Source organism: Cydia fagiglandana, chromosome 18, assembly GCF_963556715.1.
Source record: "Cydia fagiglandana chromosome 18, ilCydFagi1.1, whole genome shotgun sequence".
Classification (NCBI taxonomy): domain Eukaryota; kingdom Metazoa; phylum Arthropoda; class Insecta; order Lepidoptera; family Tortricidae; genus Cydia; species Cydia fagiglandana.
In genome coordinates, this window is record NC_085949.1 from 2,218,747 (window position 1) to 2,238,474 (window position 19,728).

Genomic DNA, 19,728 nt, shown 5'->3' on the forward strand with positions numbered 1-19,728 from the left:
GAGCTGCGCGAACTTCCCACGCGTGAACTCCATTTGGGTGATTTTGCCCTAAAATGGTCACTTATGTCACTATTTTGCTGATGAATAGTACCTGTTAAGTGCGGTTTTTGATGATGAATGGTACCTGTTAAGTGCGGTTTTTGCTGACAAATTGTACCTGTAAAGTGCGGTTTTTGCTGATGAATAGTACCTGTTAAGTGCGGTTTTTGCTGATGAATGGTACCTGTTAAGTGCGGTTTTTGCTGACAAATTGTACCTGTAAAGTGCGGTTTTTGCTGACAAATTGTATTTGTAAAGTGCGGTTTTTGCTGACAAATTGTACCTGTAAAGTGCGGTTTTTCCTGACAAATTGTACCTGTAAAGTGCGGTTTTAACTGACGAGTTATACCTGTTAAGTGCGGTTGACGGAGGAGAGCACGTTCCGCTTGGCGCGGTCGGTGGCGGCGGCGGCGGCGTCGCGCATGTTGTGCAGCGACTGCAGCGGCGACAGCGGCGTCGGCGTGTGCTGCTGCTTGGGGAACAGGCTGTGGAGGACGCCGTTGAAGCCGTTGTACTGCAACAAGGAAAAGAACCCATTTTTTTTCACCGAAGTAGTAATTTCAAAATACGAGAACCATAGAGAAATAACTAAGGATAGTAACTATTGCTGTCCTGTTTCTTTGCCCAATGTGTATTTTGTCTAACATTTAGCTTAATGAGAGAGTGAGACGTAATGACATTGGACCCAGATATTGGACAGATGGAACCCTAAGCGTAATAGAGTGCTCACTCCATACAACAGGCTAGTATTAACCCGAAAGCTTGAAATAATGAAAGCATGTCGCGATGCGACCTCATATGCCTTAGTTAAATGACACGAACCAAACATTTTACAACCATTTCGAGCATGAAAACACTTCTTTTTCTCGCGGGTTTGCACTTGGCATCTTCTTTCTTCGTATATATTATGACTAAATGAGTTTGCATTTTAAGGTGCGAAAAGCTTCTAAAGACTTGTGAATGCTATAAACTCACCATTTGCGAGCAGTTTTTGCGGAATCTCTCGACGCCGAACGCGCGAATGGCGCGCGAAAAGCCGAACACCTGCGAGTCGATCCACGCGGAGCGCTTCGCCACCGTGGAGCCGGCGCCCGCGCTGCGGTACTCCACGCGCTCTATTACGCTCTGGAACAAATCAACTTCATGAAATATAACACTTAAATACGATTTATAGGGCCTCAGGTGCAAAGAGCGTCCTTACTCATTACAGTAAAATAAAACCGACCGGTTGACGACCGGTCTGGCCTAGTGGGTAGTGACCATGCCTATGAAGCCGATGGTCCCGGTTTCGAATCCTGGTAAAGGCATTTATTTGTATTATGATACAGATATTTGTTCCTGAGTCATGGTTGTTTTCTATGTATTTAAGTATTTATATATTATATATATCGTTGTCTGAGTACCCACAACACAAGCCTTCTTGAGCTTACCTTGGGGCTTAGTCAATTTGTGTAAAAAAATGTCCTATTATATTTATTTATTTATTATATTTATAAACTTTTAAATTATAATTATAACACACATAGGTACAATACACATATACTAAGTACAGGGTAGTCCCTGAGAGAAAAATAGCATATGCCTGCACAGCGCTACACGAAGCTACAATGGAGTCGATGGATACAAAAGCTTTAGTATTTAATGCACAACCGATCTCAAATGAATTAAGACTTTTTCACCACACCAGGTCGGAAAAGCTTACTTTGCACTTCAAAAACTGATAGCAAAGTTGCATTTTATTCACATGTGAGACAAAATAATCAAATGCAAATTTTGAGTTGGTTTCTTATGTTTGCTGGTAGAAATGACTTTTAAATGATGATTTTGGATGATAAATATTTAATAACATACATTTTGATTTGATTTGGTTTGATTTTGTTTGATATTTTACATTTAATATTTGCTTCAGGTTGGTGTGGTGAAAAATTTTGTGTTTCACACGGAAGCAAATTTTGTTTAACCCTCGTGCTTTGAAACCCTCGCAACGCTCAAGATTCCATTTTGCGAACCACTCGCTACGCTCGTGGTTCAATTTTGGAATCTTTCGCTTGCTCGGGTATCAATATTAGCACGAGCGGTTAAACAACAACTTTGCCCCCTTTTAAAACAAATAACTATTTTAATAACCTTTCCCAACATGTTGTATTAAAAAGTCTAAAAGTCGTACAGTTATAGTGCATAATTGGTTTCCATCGTATATGTCATGCTACTTCTGTCAACCTCAGTACTTTTTGTCCCGAGACCACAGAATAAATAATAGTACTAGGTACAGAAGACTCACTCTCTAACAAAACGCGTTTGTCACGATCAGCACAGATATGGCCGCTAGGTGGCGACAGCGCCACGCGCGGCTTATGGCAAACCCCAAAATTGGTAGCTGGGGTTCTAAGGTCCACCACCTTGCATTTTGGAGACAAAGCAAACCGCTTGGAACAGGTGTTCCTGGGGATGATCTGAGCCGATTAAGCCCGGTTGCCAAGAGGTTCCACCCAGCAGGTGGGCAGGGGAGGGGGGGCAAAAGTGGCTCCGGCGCGCCTCACTCTAAGCTATATATCTGCATACATCTAGCAAGTATATCAAGTTTGGTGTCTTTTTCGTGTAATTCGAGGATGAAGAATTCATTTCTGTGACTACATTTTCACTCTTCCATACAAAAAAATCGAGAAATTAAAAATTCCAACAAAATCTTTTCACTTTTTTTTTCGAAAATCCTCTACAAAATTAAAACTATGAGGATTTGCTCTAGAAAAAAAATACCTGTGAATAGCCCAGTTATCCTACTATATAGAATAGTAAACTTGTTAAACATTTTTTTTTCATAACTCTGATAAAAAAAATGTTTTGTGTCGCGCGGCGTACCTGCATTGTAAGAGCGGTATGCAGCGTTTAGGATTTTTAAGTATGTTTCGATGGTTTCTGATAAGTTGTTATTCTTCTGGTTGTAGAAAATTACTTATGGACGTGATATATATACAAATATAAATTAAACGTATAAATATAGATGTTGGGAAAACTTTCGCCAATAGAGTTATTATAAATGTGATAAAATTAACAAAGCAGATGTTTGATTAAAATGCGGGTTAAAATACGAGTAAGATATATATTGTTCGCAATTGCCACTACATGCCCATGGGTCCGTGCATTTTAGTTTTTTCTTAACGCAGTTGCACCTCCCTGCGCATTTTGTTTTGCAGCGGCAACGAATAAGCTCTAAACAAGCAGCAGCCGCCGCAGGTAGGCTTGTACATATGGGCTCCCAATAACCATTTTGTTTGGACCAGCTCCAGTCAGCAGGACATGGAAGCTGTTGCTGAGGGGCTATAATCTGTCCCCAAACATAGCCTCCTTGGTAAACTGCACGGAGAATATGTTTACGTAGGTAGCGCATCTTCCATTGGAGGCAGATTCTCTAACTGAAGATTATTTTTTGTAAAAAGTACTTTTCGGCACTCTTTTACACTTGTACTTGTACCTGATCCGAACACTGTAACACAATGCATAGTATCAAAACAATGTCTAAGGACCAATTCACATCTCGTAATTCAAATCTGTTCAGATTTAATATTGTAAGACTCTTACTTGTCATACAAGACAATAACATTTTTTTCCAAAATTGGCTGCTCAATGTTGTTTTGTTTACCGTATTTAAATCCCTCCGGAACATTACAAGGACCACTAAAACCAGGATTGTCAGATCCCTCATATTTCCCACTTTTCTGTATGCTGTATGTCTCACATGGACACTAAGGGCATCCGAAAAACAGAAAGTGAATGCACTAGAGATGTGGTGCTGGAGACGAATGCTGGGCATATCATGGACTGAGCATCAATTATTGAGGAGCTTGGCATTAAAGAGCGGTTGCTTTCTACGGGCAAAACTCGGTACTCAACTTCTTTCGACACGTGTCTCGTCGAGACGGAACCTCTACAGAACGTCTAGTTGTGCAAGAAAGAGTAGGAGGTGACAGGGCTAGGGGAAGATCTCTAATGAGATGTACTGACCAAACCAAATCAGTGTGTCGGTCACAGTAAGCGAATGCTTACGGAAAGCAGCTCTACGGGAGGAATGGCGACGTGTCGTTAAATGAGTCGCTCAAAAGTTTTCATAATGGCCACGACCACTCTATCAAGAGTGTAACGAAGAAGAAGGCCCTCCGTTACAGCAGGATATGCGCTTTAAGCTTGAAATACGCTTTTTTTCCCTTTCCACACACAAAAGAAACTGTGTTGTAACCTGAAAAGGCGTGGAAGAATGGCAAGACTACTATCCTTTCTGGTCCTGTAAAATAAATCATATATCTATGAGTTACAAATAAAATCATATATTTAAAGAAAGTTTGCAGCACGTGACCATTAGCCCAGTTGACCTGTCTCTTATTGCGGTGACATATTTATTTATTTTATTTACAATTAATGGAAGAACTACAAACGTTAGCTTAAGAAAATGCAATAACATGGCACGAGAGGAACAGGTGATTCTTTCCTGTGCCAATCCTCCATTAATTGTAAATAAAATAAATATGTCACCGCAGTATACGAGACAGCTCACCAGGGCAATTGGTCAAGTGCTGCAAACTTTCTTTAAATATATGATTTTATTTGTAACGCATAGATATATAATTTATTTTACAGGACCAGAAAGGTCAGAAGTCTTGTCATTCTTCCACACCTTTTCAGGTTGCGACACTGTTTCTTTTTTGTATGGACAGGGAAAAAAGCGTATTTCAAGCTTGGAGCGCATATCCTGCCGTAACGGAGGGGTTTAAATACGGCAAACAAGGCAATATTGAGCAGGCATTGCCAATATTGATAAAAATTGTTATTGTCTTGTATGGCAAGTAAGAGTCTTACAATAGTAAGTATGGACAGATTTGAATTACGAGGTGTGAATTGGCCCCTAGACGTTATTTTAACAAAATGCATAGTATTTTGTTACTGATTTTACGAGTACATCAGGTACAAGTACGAGTGCAAAAGAGTGCCGAAAAGTACTTTTTACAAAAAAAAAATCTTCAGTTAGAGAATCTGCATCCAATGGAAGATGCCCTACCCACGTAAACATATTTCTCCGTGCAGTTTACCAAGGAGGCTATGTTTGGGGACAGATTATAGCCCCTCAGCAACAGCTTCCATGTCCTGCTGACTGGAGCTGGTCCAAACAAAATGGTTATTGGGAGCCCATATGTACAAGCCTACCTGCGGCGGCTGCTGCTTGTTTAGAGCTTATTCGTTGCCGCTGCAAAACAAAATGGGCAGGAAGGTGCAACTGCGTTAAGAAAAAACTAAAATGCACGGACCCATGGGCATGTAGTGGCAATTGCGAACAATATATATCTTACTCGTATTTTAACCCGCATTTTAATCAAACATCTGCTTTGTTAATTTTATCACATTTATAATAACTCTATTGGCGAAAGTTTTCCCAACATCTATATTTATACGTTTAATTTATATTTGTATATATATCACGTCCAGAAGTAATTTTCTACAACCAGAAGAATAACAACTTATCAGAAACCATCGAAACATACTTAAAAATCCTAAACGCTGCATACCGCTCTTACAATGTAGGTACGCCGCGCGACACAAAACATTTTTTTTATCAGAGTTATGAAAAAAAAATGTTTAACAAGTTTACTATTCTATATAGTAGGATAACTGGGCTATTCACAGGTATTTTTTTTCTAGAGCAAATCCTCATAGTTTTAATTTTGTAGACGATTTTCGAAAAAAGAAGTGAAAAGATTTTTTTGGAATTTTTGATTTCTCGATTTTTTTGTATGGAAGAGTGAAAATTTAGTCACAGAAATGAATTCTTCATCCTCGAATTACACGAAAAAGACACCAAACTTGATATAGTTGCTAGATGTATGCAGATATATAGCTTAGAGTGAGGCGCGCCGGAGCCACATTTGCCCCCCCTCCCCTGCCCACCTGCTGGGTGGAACCTCTTGGCAACCGGGCTTAATCGGCTCAGATCACCCCCAGAAACACCTGTTCCAAGCGGTTTGCTTTGTCTCCAAAATGCAAGGTCCCCTTAGAAAACAGGACCTTAGAACTTCTGCTATGGGGCCGAACGGATGGACTCTTAGCTACCTGTAGCAAAGCGACGAAATCGCGGAGTGAGCCACGCCTGCCGAGACTGACTGAAATAGCAAAACACATTCATACGCTTCCGTGAAACACATACATCACTGGCTCAGTGACCCAAAGAGGATCTTGGCCTCTGACACAAGAGAGCGCCATTCTGCCCTATTCTGCGCCACTTCACGCCAGTTGGCAGTTGTTCACGGCAGTTCCGTGAAATACGATGGAAAATAATTACGCACTACATCTGTAAGCCAATTGTATTGAAATATGTCAAAATTGAGTTTTTCGGGGCAATAGTAAAGACACTTACCATAACTTTAGTGTACCCTAGATTTCTAGTGTATGTGACAAGGACCTTCTTCTCCGGGTCTACTATGCTCTCTTCGATGATTTTGACTGACTTCGCGCTGAAGAACCTGAAACAATATCATTTAAATATAAACATACAAGGTGTAGTAAAAATAGTGGGGATTCGAAAGGGATAGTGCCATATATTAGAAAGGGTGTCTACGTCACAAGGCGGTTAGCCCGGACTCCCGTGGTCGCGTTCCGATACTTCTCTTTCCTTTGGTGCTCGTTGCTGGTGAGGAGCGCCTCCACCGCTCCGGTGTGACGCCTCGCGTGGTCCGGTAGGAGCTAGGCCTTCCAAAGCCTGCTGTGATGCCGCTGAGGACCCTGGCCGCTCCGGCCTGGGTGGTTCGGGTAGGTGTGGCGATGAAAAGAAACTCAATGTTTCACATGCACGTATATTTTACGTTAATCTACACTTATTCGTTCGTACACTGACGCCTGATGCGTGACAATCGTGACACGACAACTACTATTCTTAGAAAATAACTATACTGAAAACACACGCGGCGTGGTCAATGGCTGCGGCCAAGTCTAGCTTCAAACCCGGCAGGAATGCAACCTACGTGCGTTCGCTACAACGCTCCGAATCGTCCTGGCCCGGAAATAGAATCCATCGATATGAAGTTTTACCATAATGAATGTAGTGACATACCATTTAAGTTACGCTTGAGCCTCTAGGAAATTGGCCTACGATTATTGCACACGGCACATGTGAAAGGTGCTTGCACTTGGCGTAAACATTCCTGCGGGGGGGAGGCCAGAGTTGAGCTGATACCTTGAAGCACAATGGATTAGCTAGTCTAACTTACAGCACTATCAAACATTGACCACAGCAAAGTGGTGACATGAAAGAACAAGTAACCAACTAAATACTTATAAAGAAACAGTACCTAGTACAGTTGCAATTAGAAATCAGTGAGTCATCTTGATATAAATAAATTCAATTTAAACAGTAGGTACCATAAGTTGTTAACATGTGACAATACCAAAACATAACTTATAAATTAATACAGTTAAGTACACTCTACTGGTAATTTACACAATTTGACAACGGGCCGGATTAAGTCGCCGCCCTGAGTTTTTAATTTAACTGATCGTACAATATCATCTGCACCTTTAAATAATTGAATCACTCTACCTCTACGCCAGTGGAGAGGGGGTGCAGTTTCATCCTTGATTAATACTAAATCATTTAAAGCCATGTTAGGAACATGATTGTACCATTTGAGTCTGGTTTGCAAATTATTAAGGTAAGTAATATGCCATTTAGCCCAAAAGTTTTGTGAAATCTTTTGTAAAGACTGGAAATGTGATAAACATGCTACATTAGTGTCTTTCCACGGGTACTCAGGTACCGATAGCAATGGTTGCCCTATAAGAAAGTGGCCCGGAGTGAGTACTTCCAAGTCACATGGGTCCTCGGATAAAGGAACCAGAGGCCGTGAGTTAAGCACCGATTCTACTTTGGTAAATACGGTTGAAAGACCCTCGAAGGTCAGTATGCGGTCCCCTAACTCACGCTTGAGTAGGTTCTTACTACTCTTGACTGCGGCTTCTACCAAGCCTGACATGTGAGGGGCACCAGGAGGATTGAACTCCCAGCGGACACCTTGGCGACGAAATTCCTCCTGGAGGACAATTTCGTTGTCAAGTAAGAACTGACTAACCTCCTTGAGGTATGAGCTAGCACCTTTGAAATTTGTACCTTGATCGCTCCTGACTAAGGCGGGCAGCCCTCGTCGACTGACAAACCGTGTGAACGCCGCAATGAAGGCCTCGGTGCTCAGCGACGAGACGAGTTCAAGATGTACGGCTTTCGTTCCTAAACATACGAAAACACACAGATAAGCTTTGAGTGATTTAGCATTTCTGAGGTGACTACTTTTGACCCAGTAGGGACCGGCAAAATCGGTTGCTACTCCTGAAAAGGCACGAGCCGCCGTGACTCGGTCCGCTGGCAAATCTGCCATAAACGGGGCCTGCGTTGAAGCGTTGAATCTGAAACACGACATACAGCTATTGATTACGCGGGATACCACACGTCGCGCCGACGGGATCCAGTAACGTTGCCGGAGTATATTGATGAGTGCGCTCGTTGAAGCGTGACAATAGGTACGGTGATAATGCTGCATCAACATTTGAGTCCATTTATGGTCTTTAGGTAGAAGGTATGGGTGCTTAGCATCGTAACGTAAGCATGAATGCCGCAGTCGCCCTCCGACGCGAATGAAGTGATTCTCATCTACGAAAACGCTGAGTTTTTGAAGTGACTTGCAAACAATCTTGCCTCCTTTCAATAACACGATTTCATCTCTGTAAGCATCCAGTTGAACGTACTTAATCCAGTGGTTCATTGCCTCACGATTTTCGTCGATCGTTAGCGTAGGGCGAACGTTCCGTTGCGCTTTCGGCAAACGAACGTTCTTACAAAATCGCAATACGTATGACGTCACATTGATAAGCTTGTTGAACGAACTGACTCGTGATAACAGAAACTCCTCCCATGACTTCTCGGCCGGCGTAATGTGATGTAACTGTTTGAATCCGGGTAAATCTGGTGACATGGTGACCGGCATCGTCGGCCACTGTGACTCATTCGTCATTAACCATTCTGGGTTCCACCAAAGATGAAACCCGATGAGGTCCTTCGCCGTAGCCCCCCGCGATGCGACATCGGCAGGGTTCGACTCCGATCTGACATACCTCCATGTCATAGGTCGGGTTGACTGTTGAATATCTTGAACACGGTTACCTTCAAAAGTCTGTAGCACATGAGGCTTTGTGTTCAACCAACATAGCACAATTCTGGAATCTGACCAAGCATTTATGCTGTCAATCTGAACTGATTCCTCGTATGCCGCTGCGACGTGGTTTAATAACTTATAAACCAGGTGAGCTGCATTTAACTCGCTCTTCGGAATGGTTTGTTTGACTCTCCTTGACGCTACGCGAGTCTTAGCTATCACTAACCGTACTAGTACATTCCCTGACGCGTCCTCAGTCCGGAGGTACACGCAGGCTCCGTAGCCGAGCTCCGACGCATCTCCAAAGCCGTGGAGGGAGTGTGACACCGCACCGGGCAGAGTGACGCACCGCGGAATCTGTAGCTGACTCAAGTGATGTAGATCTTGAATGAGTTCATTCCATTGAAGGTCTTGAGTATGGGACAGTGGCTCATCCCACTGTAATCCATCTGTGAACAGTGATTGTAAAAACAGTTTGAATCTAAATATGATTGGTGCGCAATAGCCACACGGGTCATACAGTCTAGCTATGGTACTCAATATGCTACGTTTCGTCGTTGGTTGGCCCAACGGTATGTTGAGTTGATACGACATGGAATCTGACATGGGGTTCCACTGTATCCCTAATACCTTTATGAAACTCTTGTCGTCAGAGTCAAACTGACGAGGCATCTCACAATGCTCCTGCGGAAGATCCTGTAATAATTCTCTGCGGTTAGACGACCATTTGCGTAACTCATATCCAGCGCTCTGCATGAGTTCTATGAGTTCTGATTTGAGTTCTTGGGCCTCGGTGAGTGAATCAGCCCCAGTGAGGATGTCGTCAACATATACATCTCTGCGCATGATATGAGCAGCCGGTGAGTCTGGATGCTGGGCTTCCCAGTCATCAGCTAATCGAAGTAAGGTCCTTATCGCGATGAAAGGACTGGAGCGTAGTCCGTATGTATTGGTATTTAACTCATATACCTGTACATCCTGCGACGGATCCTCGCGCCACAGAATCAGCTGATAGCGCCTATCGCTGGGGTGTATCCACGTTTGCCGGAACATCATCCTGATGTCGGTCGTGAAGACAACTTGATGACGTCTGAAATTTAACAATATTTGAGTGATATCATTTTGAAGCGGTTTGCCTGAGTGAAGGCATTGATTGAGCGATACGCCGGTGCTTGAGTTAGCTGCAGCGTTATATACGACGCGGATCTTTTCGGATCCTTTTTTGAAAATTCCGTGGTGGGGTATTACATAGTGTTCGCTCTCGAAATTAAAGTCTGATTTGGACATATGACCAAGTGCCTCATAGTCCCTCATGAATTCCTTATATTTTTCAGCAAATACTGGATTCTTGGCCAGCCTGGCCTCCAACGAAATCAGTCTACGCATGGCTAGAGCCCTAGACTCGCCCAGCTTGGGTCGGTCTGCCCGCAGCGGCAACCGCACCATGAATTGGCCATTATCTAAACGTTGAGTAGTGGAGGTATACAACCTTTCACATTCGAGGTGTTCTGGGTGTTGCGGCCGCTCCTCGGGGGGCTGCTCCACTCTCCAAAACCTTTCTAGGACGTCCTCGAGCCGAGTAGCATGGATGCCGTAGTCCTCTACTGATGTCCCGGCGGTCGGTGTTGTTAATGATGATGGGTAATTCCAAGTTGCCCCCATCAGCACGTGACCGAAGCAGGTGCCGTACGCCTCAACACCTGGAATGTTAGTGAGTATCTTTGAACCAGTGTATATATAATTGAGCACATCCGTTCCTAGAATGATGTCCACATCCTGCGATTTATCCAAGGCAGGGTCAGCTAATTCAAGTTTTGATGAATCCAAATGAGTCCTGATCTCAGTATCATAATAAGGTATGTTTCCCGTAACCCTGTACATGACTGTAGCTACTACACTGATGATAGGCACTGTTTTCCCGCGTGGTTTGAATACAAGCTTAGCAATCGTGCCTGGCACATTTACCTTTATGTCACCTACTCCAAAAATATTATTCCCAGTAAACTGTTGGTGTACTTTGAATCTTTCTACAAATGATTTCTTCACTACGGAGCACCCCGCTCCCGAGTCAAGCAAAGCCCTAGCTTTAACATAAGACCCATTGCCTGATCTGACCATGATCACAGCTGTAGGAGAGACACGAATTGGCGCCATTCGTAGTCTTTCCTCCGGTGCACCAACAGTGGCCTGATCTCATTGTTCAGGCTCAGGACTGCTCCGAGTCCCGAAGCGCAATGAGTGGAATGACTGCTGCGCCGCTTGAACACGCGCGCCTACCTTAGCCCTCGGTATATGACCGGTGGGAATCAGCTGAGCCGGCTGAAGCGCACTATGAGGTGACCCTGTCTCCCTCCTTTGGGGTTGGTCTGGTACTGACGGCTTGGGAGACTGCGGCTTCGCAGCCCTCGGCGGAGATGTAGTCCGTCGCTGGGGAGACGGCCACCGCTCCGGCAGCGTGACTGCTCTCGACGTGCTTGGCGTGGCAAGCGGCATGACCCTTACCCGATGGACAGCTGCTTCAACTGCCATGGGTGGGGCTCTCCCCGCTGCACCACCATCGCACAGCAGTGAGTTGTGTGCGGACGACTCACACTGTGCGCACCAGTTGCGCTGCATGCACTCGCGTGCATAGTGACTGCGCAGGCATCTGAAGCATGCGCCTGACTTCCTAGCCCAGGTCTTCCGCTCCGAAATCGCCAGGTTAAGGAACTTCGGGCATTTGTACAAGCTGTGCTGGTCACTCGAGCAGTATGAGCAAAGAACAGGGGGTGAATTCACCTGATTGGTCTCTTGTTCGATGGCGAAGACCCTCGCTGGCGGTCCCGGTTTCCTGGTAGCTTGACCCGACGGCCCCGCTCTTCCTCGTGCAGGTGCGGAACCACGCTGCGCAGTTGGTTGCTCCACCGCTGCTGGCGAGACCGCTTGCTGAACCCGGCACTGCTCCTCCAACAGCGCCAGTAGCTGCGTGAGAGTGGGCAACACCTCCGGATTGCCACCGTACCTCTCCTCGTATAAGGTCTTGATTCTGTTCGGTAGTTTCTGCAAAATTATAAAAACCAATAAGTATGACCACTCCGTGATTGGCTGCTTGAGCTTCTCAAGCGCCTGGACTGACTCCCGGAGCGGGTCATAGAAAGCTGAGCGTGACCCTGCACTCCAGTGCGCCACTGAAGGCAGGTTCATGATTCGGCTAATGAATGTATCCAACAGCAGCCTGTTATTCTGATACCGAGCCCGCAATAACTGTAAAGCTACCGCGTAGTTGGGTCCGTCCATCGGAAGGTGCTGTATAATGGACAGCGCCTCCCCTTGCAACGACGACCGAAGATAGTAATGTTTCTCCGCGTCGGAGATGTCCCTACTATTGACTAACGACATAAAGAGATCATAGAAGGAGAGCCACTCTGGCAGGTTGCCACTGAAGGTGGGCAGCTGCACAGAGGGCAATTTGACTTTACCTGCCTGTCCACGGGGTGTGTGTGACTGGCCAGCCTCTCCAGCCGACGCCTCGTCTAGCTGGATCAGCAGCCGGTTAACCTCGCTGAAGCACTCCTGGTATTGAAGTCGTTCCTCCTCCTCGAGCTCACCTTCGTAGGCCAGCAGTGACTCGTGGGCCTTGACGTACTCAGTATAAATAAGATCAAAGTGCCGCTTCGCCACCGACGCGGCCATGCTGTCAGGTCGTGATGTGACCGTGCCAGCATAGTCGGTCAACATTTGGTACTTGGTGCGCAGCTGCACCTTGATTGACTTTAACGACATGACGTGAATTTACTTTACGATTAATGAAAGACACTAATTTGTGACACTATTCGACTAACAGTTTACAAGTTAGGTGGCTTTGGCTTTACCTTAAAGTTGGATTTTATATTGACGATAACCTAATTAATCTATTGGCGACACTTGACGTTGACAGATAATTCTAACCTAAATGTCCCAAACTGACGTTTGCCGCGAACCGGAAATGTCCTTATGCTAAAGATGGCCGCACTCCGCACTGTACGGTCCCCGTCCGTTGCCTACGCAAGAAAATGGCGGCCGACGCCTTCCCTTTTATTACGATTTGATTTGATTTTTTCGCACTATGCCCAACCGCACCGGGCTCCGTTTCCACTGAATTTAACGGCAAAAATGAATAATGCTGACACGATGAGTACTTGAAGCGATGATTACGCTACCAATGCGATGTACCGCTGCGGTGCTCGCGTTGATGACGATGGCTTTCAATAATATCGTGCTGTAATTCCTCCCCTCTGATGGGAACACCAAAAATGTCTACGTCACAAGGCGGTTAGCCCGGACTCCCGTGGTCGCGTTCCGATACTTCTCTTTCCTTTGGTGCTCGTTGCTGGTGAGGAGCGCCTCCACCGCTCCGGTGTGACGCCTCGCGTGGTCCGGTAGGAGCTAGGCCTTCCAAAGCCTGCTGTGATGCCGCTGAGGACCCTGGCCGCTCCGGCCTGGGTGGTTCGGGTAGGTGTGGCGATGAAAAGAAACTCAATGTTTCACATGCACGTATATTTTACGTTAATCTACACTTATTCGTTCGTACACTGACGCCTGATGCGTGACAATCGTGACACGACAACTACTATTCTTAGAAAATAACTATACTGAAAACACACGCGGCGTGGTCAATGGCTGCGGCCAAGTCTAGCTTCAAACCCGGCAGGAATGCAACCTACGTGCGTTCGCTACAACGCTCCGAATCGTCCTGGCCCGGAAATAGAATCCATCGATATGAAGTTTTACCATAATGAATGTAGTGACATACCATTTAAGTTACGCTTGAGCCTCTAGGAAATTGGCCTACGATTATTGCACACGGCACATGTGAAAGGTGCTTGCACTTGGCGTAAACAAAGGGATAGCATGATTCGACTCTGAACCGTTGTCAAACTTCCGTTTTGTAGGAAGTTTCCTTTCTGTACCTACGGTAGTACTATTCTTTATTCTGTGGCGAAAGGTAGAAATTGCGTAGAAGAAGATTTCTTTGGGACTTTTCCTAATATTCAGGAAGTTAAGTATTCACTTCATGACTACTGTACTACAGTTCATGAAGAAAAGGAAAATGTTAAACTGTCAAGTTTTGATACATTTTTGATTAATATTCGATTTATATTTTTGTAATTTTTGAAATCATCATCATCTCAGCCATAAGACGTCCACTGCTGAACATAGGCCTCCCTCTTGGATCTCCATACGTGCCGGTTGGAAGCAACCCGCATCCAGCGTCATCCGGCGACCTTAACAAGGTCGTCTGTCCATCTTGTGTGTGGACGTCCTACGCTGCGCTTGCTAGTAGTATTTTTGCAATATCGAAGCCTAATTTTAGTTTCAATTGCGTTCTATATTTTCTTGATGATAAAGTTTACAATGCCGTGTCTTCAATTTTCATACAAGTAGGTACAGTCACCGGCAATACTATAATACACAATGAAGACCGCAAAAATATCTAACACGATCTTATTTGTAGAGCCATAAGAGCGTGTCACATATTTTTGCGGCAGTCGAAGAGTAACATATTATTGCAGGTGACTGTACATATAAAATATTTGCACAATAATCAATCTTGATTAGACTGCACTTTACATCATCAATTTCAATATCTTAGGCATAAAAGATAAAAATAATCTTATCATTATTTTCGCTGAGAAATTCTCATCACTGACGTTTTGCTTAGGTTCTGTTAACTGTCCATTGGTAAACCTTATTACAATTAGCATAAGGTCCATCTATGGACAGTTAAGAGTGTTGCTATTTGTACTTATATCTATAGGAGTAAAACAAAGTAATATTGAAACTAAATATCTATATTTAGACATTTAATTTTGAAACAATCTTCTCTCCATGTTTAATAAAATTAGCCAATAGGAAGAATAAACATGGTTCCTACGTATATTTGCGCTTATTTCTTTCAAACCGCACAGTGCGTAACCAATATAACCATTTAGATTTTGGAGTATGAGGATAATCATCCTACCAGTAGGGTGGTAAAAATTTAGCCAATAACAATCCTACATTATAATATATCGCGTGTACACGCTCAACGAAGCTGGCCAACTTTATTGTCACACATGCAATAGAATATTTAAGACCAAGTTCGGCCTGGCCAGCCACATAAGAGCTCACGCCAGACAACGTCCATGATATTTATTTAGGGTCGCCGTAATATATTAAATGTCTAAATATAGATATTATATATAACAATCAAGCATGCTTAATATATTATAATGTAGGTAGTGTAGGTACATACCTCTCCCCCCACTTTGGCACCCTGTTCGTCTTGGTGAGCAGCCTCTTGGTGTACAGACAGCCATCTTTGACCTGCCGGCAGTATGTGTCCTCTGACAGTACATGGGTGCTGAAACAGAAGTAATTCGATAAATAACTTCTTTAATAATGGAAGAAAAGGCAAAACAACAAAACTTACTCCTAGACTGCAAAGAAGTATACAGGAGCAAATACCTAGGGACTCCAAGCACACTAAGCGCCACTTGCACCATCCCACTAACCTGGAGTTAACCGGTTAAACCGGTGTCATATTCTACTGGTAACCATGGTAACTCCAGGCTTAACCGGTTAACCCCGGGTTAGTGAGATGGTGCAAGAGGCCCTAAGAGGCAGTTAGCAACCTGCAAACTTTGATAGTCTTCATGGATGAGCTGGGGTGGTTAGAGTAGCGCTACCTCGTTTCACGCAAAATAGGCACAATGGTTGTCGATTTGCGGGAAATGCCCAGAAGCAGGCGTGGCTCACTCCGCGATTTCGTCGCTTTGCTACAGGTAGCTAAAAGTACATCCGTTCGGCCCCAATTTTGGGGTTTGCCATAAGCCGCGCGTGGCGCTGTCGCCACCTAGCAGCCATATGTGTGCTGATTGTAACAGACGCGTTTTGTTAGAGAGTGAGTCTTCTGTACTTAGTACTATTATTTATTCTGTGCCAGAAGCACTAACTAACTCTGCATTAATAGCGCTAGTTATGTATTTTAGCTACCAATGTAATTTTATGAACAACGCCATAAATGCATTTTCTATTAATTTCAGAATGACACTTATCTAATGTATCTAAACCAAGATTGCCTAGCGCATCTAATAATAGAACGTAACCTTCAACATCAATAACAATAATCATCCTGACATAACATAGAACATGCTTAGAACTAGAGATGGGCCGAACATTTGGTATTCAGCATATTTTTTAATGTTCAGTTCGAACTGCCGAATATTTACCGAATAAACATTCTTTCTTTAAGGACGTCCGCTAGTGGGCGCGTGTGCACTTCGCGGTCAGGCATGAGATGGTTCCGTTTCTTTTCATAAACATTGCCATCTGGTCCAGAGAGGAAAGGCCAAAAACAAGTGCAGATCGCAGACCTGTATGAACTTGTTTTCAGCGTTTTAGGCAGTTAGCCCAACCGAATATTCGGTTCTGTATGATCTGAGCCGAACATTCGGCCAATAATTCGTATTCAGCAAAGTCCGTATTCAGTCCATCTATACTTAGAACTATCTGATTGTTAAAAATGTCAAGTACTCATTATATAAGGGCAATTAAATCTCTAGTAAGATAATTGAAACCGCCATTAGAAACTTGAGTAAGCCAACTTGACTATTAGAGTGCATTAAAAAAAAAACTGGGCAAGTGCGAGTCGGACTCGCGGACGAAGGGTTCCGTACCATAATGCAAAAAAAAAAACAAAAAAAAGCAAAAAAAAAACGGTCACCCATCCAAGTACTGACCACTCACGACGTTGCTTAACTTTGGTCAAAAATCACGTTTGTTGTATGGGAGCCCCATTTAAATCTTTATTTTATTCTGTTTTTAGTATTTGTTGTTATAGCGGCAACAGAAATACATCATCTGTGAAAATTTCAACTGTCTAGCTATCACGGTTCGTGAGATACAGCCTGGTGACAGACGGACAGATGGACAGACGGACGGACGGACGGACGGACGGACGGACAGCGAAGTCTTAGTAATAGGGTCTCGTTTTACCCTTTGGGTACGGAACCCTAAAAAGTATATTATTTTTATATTTATTGTGACACAACAGCATACTAGACACCATTGCAAAGAGATGTCAGGGCTATAACCGCCAAAATCGAAGTTCGTCAATTGCGGGCATTTGTCTACGTCACTCTAATTACGTCTTAATGAGAATAAAAGAAAAAGATCCCCGCAATTTGCGAATTTCGGTTATCACGATAGACCCCCTGGAAACTAATAGGAGCACTGGAAACTTTTACGTTGCTCACAAGAAAATGTCATAGGATTGTTGAATATGAATACTTGTTTTATAGTTGGTCAATCAAATCAATTTGTCAGTCAGTAAGAACCAGGAAAACTATACTCATCCTTTTCTTTTAGGTGCTAGTACTAGTGTAAGACAAAGATAGCATGATTCTCTCTGTCTATGATTGAAATGAGATAGTCCTTTGACAAACTATACTAATCACAATAGCTCTAGGTACATTTGACCGTAGTTCTGTAGAAAGCGACCAAGTTTTTATTTTTGTCAAAGTGACTTACACCCTAACTCAGTAGCTTTGGTCGCTTTCTGCATTGATTAAAAAATTGAGTTGGTCGTTTTCTGCATAACTACGGTCATTTTGTTACTAAGAAATGTATTGTGTACAAAGTGCTACTACTAGTAAGTTTACCTACATAAAATTTATCCAAAAAGTGACATTTAGCTACTCACAAACCAGCAAATAAGGCATAGCAAGTAAAAAATAAAAAAAAGTAAAGTAAAAAAGTAAAAAATATTTTTATTGCACAGAAAGAATACAGTGGTAACATAACAACACGAGTTACTGATAAGAGTTGTGCATAACCAACTTGACATTCAGAGATTCCAGGAGTCCCCGCACTAGGCTAGGCCTGTATCGCGGGAGACCAGATGTACATTGTATGTACAAGATGTACAAGTATGTTATGTACAAGATGTACAAGTATGTTATACTATACTATAGAATTTGAAACAGCAAAATATGCCTTACCTCTGTGGATTAGGGTATCTTTTCCAATAGCCAGATGCCACCTGGTCCCAACTGAAGTTGAATGTACTAGTATTTTCAAAGTATCTTGCCATTTTACTTTACTGTTTTTATTATGGAATGATTATAAACAGGACGACCTCAGCACGCCATCTTGAAGGACCCGGACACCTAAAACACGACACATGGTTATGTTTATGTAAAAAATACATAACTAAGCCCACATATCAAGTTACATAAACTCTAAGTGGGTCAAATGTGCTTGCCGTTTTCTTTCCAATATTCGGCTGGAAGACCTTCTAATGTGGTACAAGCAACAAAGACTTTGTGCCTTAAGTCACGTACAAGCGAACTTGATGTAAATATCACGATGAACATAATTTGAATGAATTGAAGGACATCGCAACATAAATAAATAATCAAATAAACACACGTTTTTTGGAATAATTACTGTGGTAGACTTAAAAAGAACGATTAAATGTACAATGTAACCGAATAAAGGCGAATGGATAAAGAATATTCGATAAAATCATGGAGATTACCTTTTAGCCGGAATTATTGTATTAATATTGTAACTGGTTTTGATCCTAGTTACAACCACTAACTTGCTGCACGAATCCTATTTAGAGGATATGGTTCGTAATCTTATTAATACACACGTGTTATCATTCATATTTCAGGTGTTTTTGATAAAATTTTGATAACAGATGACATTTTTGTTCCAGAGTCCATCTGTGAGTGAATGAAGGCTGGACAAACTGTCATTTAATTGAATGAACTGAATGAATGATTTGTACAAAATGAATGAGCGAATGGATATTCAAAGCATACAAATGAAGCATACATACTTCCAACATAGACCTAGTATTACATAGATGAGCTATACGCGTGCCTCCGTGAGGGACAAAACATACGCAAAGCGACAATATTAAAAACACGTTTTAACATTCCTGACAGCATACCAAAAATAATTTACGTAATTCGGTCGGGTTATTTGTTGCCCACCATAAACCCTACTAAAATTTTGGTGGGGAACAAACAAAAAGTGAGATTGTGACAAGGACAAGCAATAATACCGCTTTCTCTGCTACTCTTACTGAAATTTCCATAAGTGCATCTCGTTCGGTCGTTTGGCCCCTCCCCCGTGTCATCTCTATATTATTGTACCTCTATATGCATGAATCTAGTATTAAGTAGCTAACACACTATCGCACCGCACCAAGGTCATTGTGGGACGCACCCATAAGTAAGAGGGAGAAAGAGATATCGCTTTCTCCCTTTTACTTATGGGTGCGTCCCACAATGACCTTGGTGCGGTGCGGTAGTGTGTTAGCTACTTTAAACTGAATTGGGCATGAGTGGTGGGGATAAGTGACAGAACGGGATAGTCTTACGTATCTTTCAGTAAGAGTAGCAGAGAAAGCGCTATTATTGTTTGTCCTTATCACAGTCTCACATATTTTTTGTTCCCCACCTTTTTTTTAGTATGGATAATGGTGGGCAAAAGC

At 43.1% G+C, this 19,728-nt stretch overlaps 1 protein-coding gene across 1 annotated transcript; it reads right to left on the minus strand.

The window, feature by feature from the left end:
* Nucleotides 1–373: 373 nt before the first annotated feature.
* LOC134673255 (protein preli-like) lies at nt 374–18,966 on the minus strand. The gene is made up of 6 exons (XM_063531219.1): nt 18,763–18,966; nt 18,224–18,391; nt 15,478–15,585; nt 6,440–6,545; nt 1,015–1,164; nt 374–553 (listed from the first exon to the last, which is right to left on the minus strand). Exons 2-6 carry the CDS (start codon nt 18,313–18,315, stop codon nt 392–394), a joined length of 618 nt encoding a protein of 205 aa, XP_063387289.1. The 5' UTR covers nt 18,316–18,391; nt 18,763–18,966; the 3' UTR covers nt 374–391.
* Between the last annotated feature and the right edge of the window lie 762 nt (nt 18,967–19,728).

What these genes read in the sequence shown, in the direction of transcription:
- LOC134673255 (XM_063531219.1), bottom strand. Translation starts at nt 18,315, where the DNA reads ATGGCAAGATACTTTGAAAATACTAGTACATTCAACTTCAGTTGGGAC. An exon ending in AGATACCCTAATCCACAGAG is followed by an intron (nt 15,586 to 18,223) that starts GTAAGGCATATT and finishes CTTCTGTTTCAG; the next exon opens with CACCCATGTACTGTCAGAGG. An exon ending in TAGGGTACACTAAAGTTATG is followed by an intron (nt 1,165 to 6,439) that starts GTAAGTGTCTTT and finishes GATTTGTTCCAG; the next exon opens with AGCGTAATAGAGCGCGTGGA.